Source organism: Loxodonta africana, chromosome 26 (assembly GCF_030014295.1).
Source record: "Loxodonta africana isolate mLoxAfr1 chromosome 26, mLoxAfr1.hap2, whole genome shotgun sequence".
NCBI lineage: Eukaryota > Metazoa > Chordata > Mammalia > Proboscidea > Elephantidae > Loxodonta > Loxodonta africana.
The window spans coordinates 26848143-26864055 of record NC_087367.1 but is presented as its reverse complement, the minus strand read 5'-3'; the positions used below and the strand labels follow the sequence as shown (position 1 = coordinate 26864055).

Below are 15913 nucleotides of genomic sequence, written 5' to 3'. Positions count from 1 at the left end.
TTAGAACAAAAGATAGACGATAATGTCTCTGCTCCTCGGGTTTTCTTCTGATCAAGTGGAGCAGAGAATAACACAACTTTATGTGTTACTGTCTGCTACAGTCTTTTCAGTTTCAGTTGTCCAAGCTTGATACTTACCAGCAAGACTACGAATATCTTTTATAAAATGTTTCCTTTTTGGCTGCATCACAACACTGTCTGTGTTTTCTGAAATGTAAAATCAACAGTGCTTATATTGTTTGAAAAATGTCAACAATGAAAGCCAAATAATTACATAGAAGCATACCTTTGCCTTTATGTGGCTTTGGATTTCGGTACACAAATCGATCCAAGAATCTCATTAGTGTGAAATCCTGCAGTGGGTCCCCTGAATACTGAATATAACTTCCCTGAAAAGGGGGGATGAGATTTAAAAACTTAAATTATACAGTCATGCAACGTATTACATCCCTTTAGGCAACATCCGACCACGTATGTCTGTGGTCCCAACCCCCACAAAGCCTATTATATTAAAAATTCGAGGTACATACAATGGTTCGTAATAACAAATCGGTGCCACTTTTCAACTGGCATCAAAACATTATTATTATTATTGTATTATTATGTTAGTGACTGGAAGTGTTTGTTTTTTATGCATAAAAAGGTACACTATATACTAAGACAAACATCTGACAGACGTTAAATACAAACGGGATCTAACTGTTCCAACTTAAGCACAAATCTGACTTAAAGACAGACTTAGGAATGGAACGCCTTCATAATCTGGGTACTGCCTGAACATACTAAAGTGTTCACACGATGTCCAAAATCACATAACATCCTATTTGACAGAGCTTTTTGTGGACGTTAAGTGACACATGACTGTATATATGCATCCAGGTAAGAAAAAGAGAAACAAAACAGGCTTCTGTTATGTTGCAATTAAGGTACAAATAGCAATAAATGACCCTTCAAACACCCTTTTTATGCACATTCTTCACATGAAAACATTACAAATACATACACATACATATCCTGGATGCACTACTGATCTTATGAAGAGAAAAATAACACTAATACTGTAGGTCATCTAACCATTAACCAGGATTCAAATCCTGAAGCGGCAAACAGCATATGAGAAAGAGGACGACAATCTTTGTTCAGGAGAAAAGCCTGCTGTGGTTTTCTAACATCCTGAATTTCCATTCATCTCAGAGGGGGAAGAATTATCTGCTGCTCTGTATTAAACAAGCTACTGCTCCTGTACAAAAGTAGTAAAATGTATCTATAATTTTATTTGGTGACGAAAACACTGTATAGCCAATTATCTAAAAGTAGTTTATTTAGCTTTTCTTATTTATCTTTGCAATATTTAGACTCACCTGAAGGATAGTCTTTGCAAAAAGGGCCACAGAGGGATGAAAATGCTCAGATAGCTAAAAAGAAAAACGCGGACAATGTCGGCATTTCCATCGTCAACTCTTACTACAATTGTAGATTACTTAAGAAAATCGAAAGAATTAAAACTTACAAAGCAAATATGTCAGAACAATAATTCTCCAATATTCTGGCCTCAGGATTCCTCTATATACTTAATTATTAAGGACTCCAATGGCCAAGATATTTACATTAGAAATTAAAATTGAAAAAATTTGAATATTTAGCATTCATTAGAAATAATCAACCTATTACATGTTAATATAAATAACATTTTATGAAAATACATTTTTCAAAACAAAAAATATAACAAGAGTAGTAGTATTTTACAATTTTGCAAATCTCATTAAAATCTGGTAGTTGGAGTCTTATTATCTGCTTTTGTATTCCATGTTATTTTGGTTTAAATGCCTGGAAGAAAGTCTGGCTTCACACAGGTATGTAGTTGGAAAAAGAAGGATTCCTTAGCAGCCCTTTAGATAACCGTGGACACCCTTCTGTAACACTACACCAAAACCAGAAGATTCCTTGCGATATGGAATCTGAAAATCTATCAATCGACTTCTGATATTTGTTACTCAAAATGCATTGGTCTGCTTTGAATGGGTCTTTCTTTATCCATGTATGCCTTTTAACATCGAGCACTAGCCATTTAGGAAATACTAATTCGCTGAATCAGTTCTTCAAAATGTAGACACACTTCATTATACAACCAGAATCAGAAACGTCTTTGTAACTATTAAGCTGTCAAGTTCAATGTGGTGTATGCAAGGTTTCCAAAATTCTAATCTTGTCTTGAAAACTTGAATTTCACCACTGGCAACAAGTACTATCAGTTGTTTACTTTGAAGCATCAAGTTCACTTCATTCATTTTTGAGAAAATATCTCCCAAATACCCACATCTGAATAACTACAGTTTGTCTGTCAGTCACGCTTCCATGAAAAAAGCCGCTGGCTGAGCCTGCAGCCACTGCCCAAGTGCTTCTCCTTGAGATGACCTTCATAATTAGGTATGCAGAACTGCTGTACGCACACCTGCCGCAGATTCACACACAACATTAAGAAGAAGTACGCTTTAGGGTGGAGACAGTAAAATCAATAATTCTTCCTGCTTCACTATTCTTAAATAATACTGGTTTATTCACTTATTTTTTAATCAGGAGCATGTGGTGGAAAACACTCTCACAGCTACCAGCGCAGTCTGGTGCCACTGTCTTGATTTGTGCTGAGGTGCTAGCAGTTCTTCTCATCATTTCTTTTATACCATTAGTGCCACTGTCCACACAGTGAAAAGGCAAATTATGTCTTGACATTATTATGAAAATAGTTTTGACCTTGCAGACTCAATGAGGGAGTGTCGGGGATCCCCCCGAGGGTCTGGGCCCACAGCTTGAGAATGGCTGCCTGGGAATATACTTAACTGCTTTTCAAAAGAAATCACAGAAAGATTATTTGAAACATGAGCTCCTCTGATGAACTTAAAAAGTAACTTTCCCAAAAAATTCTATCAGCATGAAATATAGTGCCTACTGCATAAAGCCAAATTCACTCATTTTACAGAGCTGTTAGATGTGATTACCTACCTACAAAAGAAAACTCACAGCCATGTACATTTTGGATTTAAGATTTTCTACAAAATGAACACCACGCACAGTATCCTTCCTCAAATGTGGGAATTTAATGTGATGATTCTAATGGTATGAGCTATAAAGCATCACAGCTTTGAAACACATTTTGAAACGGTTCCTTATGACAACTGATGTCTAAAGAACTGTATCAATTTATCATTTATAAGAAAAATGAAAACTTCAAGGTGTTAAAGCCATAAGAATAAATATACAGCACAAATGAATTAAAAGACACGTGAAATTATTTTACCTTTTTGAGTTCCCAAAGACTTGTATGTTCAGCTCCACAGAACAATGGGTTTCTACTGAATGGATCATATGTATTTAATTGTTTGCCACCTGAGGGGAAAAAAAAGGGATTTTTCAAAATGTTTTATTCCTAGCCCAAGAAGTCATTAAAACCACCACAATTAATGTCACAGGAACACAGAGTTTTCAACATGTTAGCCAGGTATCCTACCTGGATTAAAAACTCTAAGCCCCTTCAAGAATTTATCTATTTCTAGCGTTTGTTCTTGAATAAACCAGGCAGCATGTTTATCCCAAGTACTAAAAGCTCCTTTCCAAAGCTGCTCCTTTTTTCAAATAGCCACAAAAAGTGCCTATTTTTGGGTCAATAAGGTCATCAGTGTTAAGAAAGCAAATCATCTGAAGATAGAAAAGGTCTAAAGTCTTTTGGAGATGTACAGTGCTCTAAATATGTCTTCATTCTCAGTTCAGACTGTAGGACAACTGATGGATTCTTTTCAAAACTTTCCTGGAGGCTACCAGACTCCTTTTACATTTCACACACAACTCAAGTCTAGAGAGATGAACTAACTTGACCAGAGTGCCACAGTAAGTTTGAAGAAATGTGTCTGGCACCATGTTTCTTGATCCTTAAAGCTAGTGTGTGCGTTTTTACAGCCTCAAATGAAGAAACTGCATTTCTAAGATTCCATTTAGCGCTAACATTCTATTAATAGATTTAATTCACTTTGTATGTATGAGGATGAAAAATCACTTAAAGTGGCTTTCTATAGTCCTAAGAAGTTGTACAGGGTGAATATGATGATCAAACAAAGAGCCAAAAGCTGCACACTATCCACAATACATAACCAAATACTTTTGTTTATACTTTGGTATATATTACATTGGATGTCTTCAATGTCTGAGACCTCTGAAGCTAAAATTGCTTCGAAGGTATAAACTTACTACCTTTGTAGTTGAAGGAAACGAGATTTACTGTGTAGCTAACATCCAGTTTTCTCATTTAATTTTCACAGTTCCAAAATTAGGTATTTGCTTTAATTTCTAAACTATTTAAAAACGTTTATTTATTGTCTGTAGTTTTATCAATAAACAAACCAGTGATTTACTATATGTAAAATGTACTTCAAAGGTCCCCAATATATCTGCTTATGAGAGCTCATTTTAAAGAAAATAATACTTAGGATTTCCAGAAAGGTATAATATTACTTCTCTTAAGATCAAAGGGGAAACTTAAACTCCCTGGTTTAAAAATTTAAGAGAATAATTTAAAGATTATTTAAAAATGAAAAAGAAAATCTAAATTGAAGATGCCAAAAAAAATAAATATATAAAAATAACCCTCACCTTTCAAATTATTGAAGTGTACCCAGGAAGCAGGCTCTGGTGCCTTAGTTTCCATGTCCCTCTCAAACATAGTTTCCTCTGTCTCAGCTTTTTTGACTTTGTCTGTTTCTTTATCTGCATCAGTGAATTCTTCTATGTCTTCATCATCTCCTATATCAACAAAATTTTCTTCATCATCAGACTCCTAACCGAACAACAGATGGTTCATAAACTGGGTTAGTCAACTAGAAGCTGCAAGTCTGTACTCAATTAAGTAACACAGAGTTTTGAAGATTTGCTTGTTGAAATTCTGCTAAAACCTCACAAAGTTCTAATCAAAGTAATATGATGACCACAAATGAAATTCAGAACAAGAGGTAAGACCATATTCTTGTCTCTAAATGTAACAGAGTATAATTCTGGGCCAAGAACCCCTCAGACTTTGGGACTCCACTGCTTAACAATTTACCCCAAATAAATTTGTGATACCTTGAAAATATTTCTTAATACTACCAGTAACATATTGAATAAATAACCCTGTGGGGCAGGTGCTATTATTAGTTTCATTTCACAATTGAGGATCAGGCTTAAGAGATTTACCAGCTTTTTAACTTTTTGTAGCTATAGAGTGGTGAAAAAGGTTAATGTGTTTAGCTGCTAACTGAAAGATGGAGGTTTGCGTCTACCCAGAGGTACGTAGAAAGACCCGGAGATCTACTTCCAAAAAACTAGCCATTGAAAGCCCTATGGAGCACAGTTATACTCAGACACACAGGGCTGCTGTGTGTCTGAGTCAACTTGATGGCAACTGGAAAAAATCTCAGGGTTGTTAGTGCTGATTCTTACCACCAGAGGGGTCAAGCAACATGCCAGCCAGTACACTGTGCAACTGGGACTACAATTCAGGCCGGTCACACTCCAAGACCCATGCTTATGTGTTCCAGAGAGAGAACTAAGTAAGTTGTTGTCAGTGATACAGAGAAAAAAATACCAATATATTTTAAAGCCCACAAGATTTTAAGAGCTGTAAAATATACCGGATGGTCATCTAGTTGACTTCTTAAAGCTGGTTTTGCTTTAAGGATCTCAGAAACAAGATATAAAGCTCCACATATGAACGGTGGCATCTGTTCACAAGTAACTTGAAGTAACCTCTTCAGAAAAGCCTTCACCCGGCGCAACACAATGTCAGCTTTCAGAGACTTGTAGACAAGGTTAAGAAACATGGCTTGCTTGGAACATGACAACAATCCTGGATCCAACATCTTCCTGTACAACAAAAACATAAAAATGTTAATCATAAACCTTCTCCACTTCCTGGGCCATGGTACCGTTATGTACCGCATCTGTGATATACTTTGTGGAAGTTGGTACCAATTTGGCCAGCTTGCAGTTGGTACCCCATTTTTTCAAATAAAAAACTACCAACAATGATTCAGCATTCATTCCATTAGTGAAAAAACATGGCATCACCAAAAAATACCCCCCCATAAATAGATAATTGGCCTATTATAGGGTTAATATACAGTTTCTTTGCCTTTTTCCCCCCTGCCCCTTCCAACCCACCCAAAGCTCCAACGGAACAGGGACTGTATCTGTGTTATTTAATGTTATAACCCCAGAGCCTGGCATTTAATAAGAGCTCAATATTTGTTGAATGAATAAATGAACTTCCATAGGAAGTGGCTGGGCGACATCTCTAGTGATTGTGGATTGCTCACTATTTCACTAGAAATCCAATCCAATTTTGGACAATTCATGTTGTTAGAAATCCCTTCTTTACCCACAGCTGAAATTTGCTCCTGTGTAGTTTCCAACCATTAATTCTATTTCTTCCCTTTGGAGTAACACAGAATTACCTAACTATACTTTAACACTAGTGACTGAACACCAGACAAATTGTGGAATGACATCAAGGACATCATACATGAAGAAAGCAAGAGGTCACTGAAAAGACAGGAAAGAAAGAAAAGGCCAAGATGGATATCAGAGGAGACTCTGAAACTTGCTCTTGAACGTCGAGCAGCTAAAGCAAAAGAAGAATCGATGCAGTAAAAGAACTGGACAGAAGATTTCAAAGGCCATCTCGAAAAGACAAAGTAAAGTATTATGATAACATGTGCAAAGAGCTGGAGATGGAAAACCAAAAGGGAAGAACATGTTCGGTGTTTCTCAAGCTCAAAGAACTGAAGAAAAAATTCAAGCCTTGAGTTGCAGTAGTGAAGGATTCTATGGGGAAAATATTAAACGACGCAGGAAGCATCAAAAGAAGATGGAAGAAATATACAGAGTCATTATACCAAAAAGAATTAGTCGATGTTCAACCATTTCAAGAGGTGGCATATGATCAGGAACCGATGGTACTGAAGGAAGAAGTCCAAGCTGCTCTGAAGGCACTGGTGGAAAACAAGGCTCCAGGAATTGATGGAATATCAATTGAGATGTTTCAGCAAACAGATGTAGCACTGGAGGTGCTCACTCGTCTATGCCAAGAAATATGGAAGACAGTTTCCTGGCCAACTGACTGGAAGAGATCCATATTTATGCCTATTTCCAAGAAAGGTGATTCAACTGAATGTGGAAATTATAGAACAATATCATTAATATCACATGCAAGCAAAATTTTGCTGAAGATCATTCAAAAATGGCTGCAGCAGTGTATCGACAGGGAACTGCCAAAAATTCAGACCAGCTTCAGAAGAGGACGTGGAACCAGGGATATCACTGCTGATGTCAGATGGATCCTGGCTGAAAGCAGAGAATACCAGAAGGATGTTTACCTGTGTTTTATTGACTACGCAAAGGCATTTGACTGTGTGGATCATAACAAATTATGGATAACATTGCGAAGAATGGGAATTCCAGAATACTTAAGTATGCTCATGAGGAACCTTTACATAGATCAAGAGGCAGTTGTTCAGACAGAACAAGGGGATACTGATTGGTTTAAAGTCAGGAAAGGTGTGCGTCAGGGTTGTATTCTTTCACCATACCTATTCAATCTGTATGCTGACCAAATATTATGAGAAGCTGGACTATATGGAGAACGGGGCATCAGGATTAGATGAAGGCTCATTAACAACCTGCATTATGCAGACGACATAACCTTGCTTGCTAAAAGTGAAGAGGACTTGAAGCACTTACTAATGAAGATCAAAGACCACAGCCTTCAGTATGGACTGCACCTCAACATAAAGAAAACAAAAATCCTCACAACTGGACCAATGAGCAACATCATGATAAACGGAGAAAAGACTGAAGTTGTCAAGGATTTCATTTTACTTGGATCCACAATCAACAGCCATGGAAGTAGTAGTCAAGAAATCGAAAGAAGCATTGCATTGGGTAAATCTGCTGCAAAGGACCTCTTTAAAGTGCTGAAGAGCAAAGATGGCACCTTGAAGACTAATGTGCGCCTGACCCAAGCCATGATATTTTTAATCACATCATATGCATGTGAAAGCTGGACGATGAAAAAGGAAGACCGAAGAGGAATTGATGCCTTTGAATTGTGGTGTTGGTGAAGAATATTGAATATACCATGGACTGCCAAAAGAACGAACAAATCTATCTTAGAAGTACAACCACAATGCTCCTTAGAAGCAAGGATGGCGAGACTGCGTCTCACATACTTTGGGCATGTTGTCAGGAGGGATCAGTCCCTGGAGAAGAACATCATGCTTGGCAGAGTACAGGGTCAACGGAAAAGAGGAAGACTCAATGAGGTGGAGTGACACAGTGGCTGCAACAATAAGCTCAAGCATAACAAGGATTGTAAGGGTGGCTCAGGACCAGGCGGTGTTTCGTTCTGCTGTGCATAGGGTTGCTATGAGTCGGAACTGACTTGACAGCACTTATCGACAACAACATACTTTAAAACGATAGCCTTTCACGTACTGAACCTATATAACTGCGTGCCCTTCTCTTCCCAAAGTCTCTTTGCGGGCTGCTAAACTATGACCTCCTATCATTTTCAAATTCTCTCTCTATCCTAGTTGATGCCCCGCAACAACAACAACAAACCGAAACCTGTTCCTGTTGAGTCGATTCCAAGTCAATGACCCTATAAGGACACCCAGAATTAGCCCAGTTCTCCAGCTATGGCCTAATAACATGTGGATTCATTACTTCCTATATTCTAAACACTTCCATCACGTTTTTTCACTGGTATTAGAAATTACTTAAATTTGTTAAAAGTTTTCATATTGCTCTGCATACCCGGTTTTCCCCATTTGTCAGTTCTGTAATTCTAGTACCTCTTGGTGATATTCTCAGATATCCTGAATTATTTTCTCTTCACATTTAAATTTTTAACACTTCCATCCATTTTGCAACTCATTTTGGTCATATACTCTACTCCACAACAATAAAAACATTTGAGAATTTAGATGAGTATCTCCACTATTTGACAGAGAACATGTTTCTCAAGTTTTTCACAGATCATACTTCTGTAAATCGAATCAGCCTGCTGACTTAAGAATTCAAATTTTCATTTCTAAGTAGTCTAAATGTAGCTACAGCATCTAAGAGTATAGTCATATCCCTCAAGTCACATCACTTACCTATATCACAGAAATTTTTATTTAAAAAGATTCTTAGTAAAATCAAGAATAATTACTTTAAGCAGGTTTAAAAGCCTCTGAAGGAGCCCTGGTGGTGTAGCGGTTAAGCGTTCAGCTGCTAACCGAAAGATATGCAGTTCAAACCCACCAGCCATTCTGCGGAGAAAAATGTAGCAGTCTGCTTCCGTAAAGATTAAGAAAAAAAAAAAAAAAAGCCCATTGCCATCGAGTCGATTCCGACTCATAGTGACCCTATAGGTCACAGTAGAAATGCCCCATAGGGTTTCCAAGGAGTGCCTGGTGGATTTGAACTGCCGACCTTTTGGTTAGCAGCTATAACTCTTAACCACTACACCACAGCCTTGGAAACCCTACGGGGCAGTTCCACACTGACCTATGGGGTTGCTATAAGTCGAAGTCAACTCGAAGGAACATAATAACAACAAGAACTTCTGAGGAAACCCATCTGTGAGAGCTTTTGGCACACAGGAATTTAAAGAGCTTAGGAAGGTACCCTTCCTTGGAGAAGTTAAGACCATTGTGCTAAGAAAATGTGATGTTAAACACATTTTTTAAGTATCTATTTACCACAGTAGATACCAAACATTTTCTTTAAAAAATCAGATGCTCTTATTACCAGAAGAGGAAACCCTGGTGGTGTAGTGGTTAAATGCTAATGCTGCTATCCAAAAGGTCGGCAGTTCGAATCTACCGCGCGCTCCTTGGAAACTCTATGGGGCAGTTCTAGTCTGTCCCATAGGGTTGCTATGAGTCAGAATCGACTCAACAACAATGGATTCTTTATGAGCATAGGGTCGCTATGAGTTGGAATCAACTCAATGGCAACAGGTTTTGTTTGGTTTATTGCCAGAAGAATGGACAACTCAGTCTCAGAAGAAATACAATCTAAATGCTCCTTAGAAGCAAGGATGGCAAGACTTTGTCTTGCTTACTTTGACAAGTCATCAAGAAAGACCAATTGCTAAAGGGGCATCATGTTTGGTAAAGTAGAGGATCAGTGAAAACAAAGGAAACCCTCAATAAGAGAGATTAACACAATTGCCACAACAATGGAGTCAAACATGCCAGTGATTCTGAAGATGGTGGAGGACTGGGTAACATTTCGTTGTTATACATAAGGTCACCATAAGTTGGAGCCAACTCATGGCAACTAACAACCACCATAATAACCCTCAAAAGTTAAAAAAAAAAAAAGACCCAAAACTCTGAAACCTCTATACTTTCATCCTTGGAACACTTCATAACCTAAAAACCATTAAATACCTATTACTTCAAAAAATCGTAGACTCTAACAATTGTGGAAAGGCTCTGGGGCTTTTTTTTTTTTACTGAATCAGCACGATCAGTGAAATGTCACAAATTCCAATGCCAGCAGACCTGGATTTGCCACCTAACTTGGATTCTTCCTGGCTGTGAGACCATGGACAAATTACTGTACCACACAAATTGGAGTGCTGGTAAGAGGATTAAGCTAAAAAAAACAAAAAACAAAAAAAAGTGTGTAACCTATAGGATAGATGCCAACACATACATAGCATTTACTGAGTGGTAGGTAGTATTTAGCACTTAACATACACATGAAGGTCATGAGTTAGTATGTACATTAACTCATTCATCTTCATTCAAGTCCCCACCCTGCCATTACTGTCTAACTTTGGGAAAGTTTCAGAATCTTCAAAGTAACCCTAAGAAATAGGTGCTTTTCTCTCCTTTCAATAGACAAACTGAAGTGCAGTCAAACAGAATTAATTAAAATGCCTACCAATGGGACTTTAATGATGATTAGCTAATCTGCACAGCAAACTAATAGTTGGGACACAAACCCAGGCAGTGTGACTTAAATCCAGCGTTAACCTCTATATTTGTTTCTCACAAGATATATACATATAGGATCCTGAAAATGGTTAGGAGGAAATACAATAAATTCTTGAAGATAGCTTCTTGCGTTCCAAACTTTTACACTGTTTAGAGTATGACCCTTCAATGGGTGAGTTGCAACACATTTGCAAAGTTCTATAAACAAAATCTTAATTCCAATGCTAAAAAATATCTAAAATCGCCACCCCAACATTTCCTATCTAAAGTATTTTCTGTTTTACTTTCTTGTTTACCATCTGTCTTCCCCAATTAGAATGTAAGCCTTCTAGGGGAGGAATTTCTGCTCACTGTGCAATATCCTGAGCACCGCGAACAGTGCCCAGCATATAGTAAGCACTCAAAAAATATCTGCTAAATGAATTACTGAATGTCTGTATGGAAGATGGGAAGGAGGAGACACAGGACCAAGGATAAGGGGGATAAGGCAACTTCAATTATCCCTGCAGTTAAGTGCTATAGCTGCTAACCAAAAGGTCAGCAGTTCGAATCCACCAGGTGCTCCTTGGAAACTCTATGGTGCAGCTCTACTCTGTCCTATAGGGTAGCTATGAGTTGGAATCGACTCCACGGCAATGGGTTTGGTTTTCGGCCCTTTAGAGCAAAATATTAATTTTGAAATATTAGGTGGTAAGACAGATGCGTGTTATATTTTTCTGCATGCTAAAAATTTTCCAAAAAAAACCCAAATGAAACAATATATTCTAAGTGCCTAACACACAGTTTGTAAACAACAGGGAAACAGATTAAGTGGCTTACTCAAAGGTGGTGAGTAGTAAGCTGCTGGTGGAAAAGGCGGAGTGGGGCTAAATTTGTTTTCTAACTCTTTCTCTTGCCCCATACCCAGGCAGTGCACGTGCTATACTAACCAGCTGCCGTCAAGCTGACTCCAACCTACGGCGACCCAACGTGTGTCTGAGTAGAACTATGCTCCACAGGGTTTTCAATGGTTGCCTTTTTGGAAGCCAAATGCCAGGCCTTTCTTCAGAGGCACCTCTATGTGGACTCAAACCTTCAACCTTTCAATTGGCCGCCAAATGCGTTAACTGTCTGCAACAGGTCGTTCCCCACAGTCGCATACCGGGATAGTACAGACTTACCTGTATAATGCTGCATAGTATCGATCTGATATTGTCTGTTGAGAATTCATCACTTGGAACAACAACATCAAAGCCTGCACGCTGGTGTTGAAATTTACCATATGCAACACTTTAAACAGTGTGTCAAGCTGCTCCCTCACTTTGTCATCACCAGTCTGGGAATAAGGATATGCCCTATTTACTCCTGTTAAAAGTGCACTGAGCATTTTTGACTCGATATCTTTTTTCTTGATACAAGTCCGAAAAAAACAAAAATAAAGAGTTATTAATTTGTTAGCCAATTCACTCTCTTCATGGGAGAGAATCATTTGATTTAAAAAGCAAATTGCGTAATACTGAGCTTTGGGGCTGATATTTGAGCGGAACAGTAGCCTTTCTACTTCACTGCACACAACTCCTTTCATATTGGGATGTTTAGAAAGCAACGTTTCTAAGAGATGGGAGGCTTTTGTGGCTATTCTGTTCTGAGGATCTCCCAGTTTATTTACCACCTGCACAAGCAGAGCTTTTTCTTCCTCAGGTTTGTTACAAAGAAGCTCATGAGCCACTATCAGAGCTCTGGTTTTAGTGGTTACTAATGAATCATGACTTAAAGTTTCCAAGACGTGCACAAATTCAGCCACTAAGTGTTTCAGCTGGTGTTCAAAATACCATAATATCAGCCTTCTATCTCTTGAGTCCTTGTTGCCACTAGACAACTCTTCCAGTCTGTTGAAAGGATGCTGGCTGAAAATCCGTAGCTTTCGACTATCTGGCAAAAGGTCTGTAATGAGTAACTCTTTGAAAGTATCCAAAGCCATGAGGCACTGCTGTTTGCTGCCCTTCTTTTTAACGAGGTTCAACAGAGTGTCTACAAACTGGAGTGTATGAACAGCATCATCCTGAATAAGAAGAATCATGGCAGCCATCCTGTCACCTAGGGTCCCTGATGACACTATTGCCTTCATCCAGGTGGAAGAGCCTCCTTTTTGATTATTTGTCTTACTTTTGAATAAGTTGATTTCATGCTCATACAACTTCTGAGCCAAGGTTTTGTACTTAGACACAACATCCCGAGGCTGGGGTTCTAAGGAGTGTTCATTGCTATACTCCAGATCATACCATTTGCCCCCAGGTTTGAGTAACAACGTCTGTCTCTCTGAAAATTCAAAGATGTCCTGTTGCTTATCTTTCTTTACTTTTGGTATGGTGCTGCTGTTCTCATCAGGAAGCTGTTCTGCTCTCTTCTTATTTTTGATCTCACTGATTGATGTCCTTTTACTTTCTGCTGTGTTTTGCTTTTTATTTTCTATTTTAGATACTTTTGCTTCTTTTTTGCTGGCATTTTCTTTTTTAGCTGGTTCGCCATCTTCTTCTATTAAGAAAGTTTTTGCATACTTGGACAAATTAAGATTTTGAATAAATGCTTCCAGTTCACCCTGTTGAAGATCATCAATTGCTCTTTTTTTGCCTCCATCCACCACTTCCTCATTCTCATCCAGAGTAGCCAGCATGAGGTAATCTTGCTGCATAGAGACATAAAAAAAAAAAAAAAAAATTTTTTTTTGAAACATAAGGAAGTCAAAAATGTATGACATACCCAACAGTTCAGTTAAAACTTCGAAAACTGATTTGAATTTTCTATCTTTGCAATCAATTAAATTGGGTCATCATGGTATTGCCTGGGATCCCATCCTACACCAAAGTAAATACTTGATGGATCAAAGATTTAAATGTGAAAAGTAAAGCCAGAAGATAAAACATGATTTATTTCAGTGTAGGGAAAATCGTTTCAAATTTGACATAAAACTCAGGGCCCCAAAAGAAAAGGATCAGTAAATTTATCATTCTCTCTCATATAAAACATATACAAGTTTCAACTTGTATCATAGTAACTGAGTTTAATACCTTTTAATATAAAAGCTTCTCCACACCAAGTAAGAAAATGACCAATAACCACCCCTCCCCCCAAAAAGTGTGCAAAGGATATGAACAGTTCATAAAAAAAAAGATTCTTTAAAAATATGAAAAGATGTTCAACCTCACTGATATTTAGAGAAATCCAAATTAAAACAACAATACATCCATTTTTTAGTGTATCAGGTGAGCAAAAATAAAATTACAACACCTGATGTTGGGGTGAGGATGAGGGAAAAAGGTATGTTTGTACATTGCTGATGGGAGTGTAAACTGGCATAACCTCTAGGGAGGGCAGTTTGTCAACTTCAATCAAAATTACAAGGCACATATCCTTTGATCCAACAGTTCTATCTCTATGCAATTAACTCACCCAAGTGTGGAAAAAATGTTTAAGGTTATTCACTGCAGCATTATCTGAAATAGCAAGACCGGCAACAACTTAAATATCCACAATCAATGACTCGTTAGATAAATTAAGACAAACACAATGATTTATGCAATCGAAACAAATGCACAGATGTTTCTATGAACTGATATGGAAGGATCTCTAACACAGTAACAACAACACAAAGATACAAAATAGCACACATACAACAAGGTACCATTTGTATAAAAAGTAACATATATACCTTTTGTGCATATGTATATATATATTAGCTCAGAAATGTATAAAATATTCCTGGAAAATGGAAACACTTGTAAAAGTTATTACTTCCTGGAAGGGAAACTGGATGGCTGGAGATAGGAGTGGGAAAGACTTTTCACCAAGTACTCGCTACCCCCTTTTTCAAACGTTTTAAAGTTTGTGTCATGTGCGTGTACAGAGCAGACTGTGAGTCTGCCCCTGCAGATTGCGTTTCTCCTGCCTCTAATCCCACAAAGTCTAGTCTCAAAACAAAATAGTATTTTTAAATATAAGCCAAATGCTACCATGTATTTGCTCAAAATCTTCCAGTGGCCTCTCATCTAATTAAGAGCAAGTCTGCTTTCTCACCTTTCTGATCTCAGTTCTTACTGCTCTCCCCTTACCTTACTGCCTTAATCGCACTGACATTTTTGCTTTTCATGGAATAGGTCACGCACGCTCCTGCCTCAGACTTTCCGTGCATTTGCTGCTCCATCTGACTGGATGCCACACGGCTCATTCCTTCCTCTCCTTCAGGTTTTTGCTCATGTTATCTTCTCAGTGATGCCTTCTCATCCCCCCCCCCCACGTTGTCTTATTTTCCTCCATAGCACTATTCATTATCAATAATCTGTTGTTTCTCTCTTTTAACTACAACGTAAATTCCCAGGGAGCATATAGTTTCTTAAGCGTACAGTGAGCATGTTCGTGTACCCGTGCGAACAAATTTAAACTCCCACACCCCTGGAGTCCAAATCACTGATGCCACGAGGTCAGGACGTGTTCTCTCCGATTTGATGCAGTGATGGCTACCCCACGCCAATAGAGCGAGAACTGCCTACACCCTGACAAAGGCCAGTCCGAAACTACTTTCCTGCCAGGAGCAGCAGAGAAGAAGAGCGCAGAAAGCGCACGAAGCAGGTTGCGAAGCCGGAATCTGGTCCAAGGGCCCGCCCTCTACGTCCCCCTTCTTCCGAGGGCCCTGGACGCCCACGGCCATTACCTTGGTGCCTCCGAGCCGTAACACCTCCTCCAGGGAGAACCCCCTCTCAGCTTCATCGTTATCATCCTCATCGTCGTCGTCCGGATCTTCTACCGCCTCGGCCGGGCCCCAGGGCCTCTTAGCATGGAACTCCAAAGGATTCTGAGCGGCGGCCATGGTTCGCGACGCACGCGCGCAGTCCGGAGCTTACTTCCGTTCGGCCGAGTGAC

At 38.7% G+C, this 15913-nt stretch overlaps 1 protein-coding gene across 1 annotated transcript in view; it reads right to left on the bottom strand.

The window, feature by feature from the left end:
• CEBPZ (CCAAT enhancer binding protein zeta) overlaps positions 1-15903 on the bottom strand; it is a 30249-nt gene extending 14346 nt beyond the window's left edge. The window contains exons 1-8 of the mRNA XM_023555282.2: positions 15705-15903; positions 12178-13682; positions 5657-5888; positions 4641-4824; positions 3295-3383; positions 1361-1414; positions 286-388; positions 138-206 (exon numbers count right to left, since the gene is read on the bottom strand). Coding sequence (XP_023411050.1) covers positions 138-206; positions 286-388; positions 1361-1414; positions 3295-3383; positions 4641-4824; positions 5657-5888; positions 12178-13682; positions 15705-15860 — 2392 coding nt within the window. The 5' untranslated portion in view covers positions 15861-15903. The remainder of the gene's footprint in view (positions 1-137; positions 207-285; positions 389-1360; positions 1415-3294; positions 3384-4640; positions 4825-5656; positions 5889-12177; positions 13683-15704) is intronic.
• Between the last annotated feature and the right edge of the window lie 10 nt (positions 15904-15913).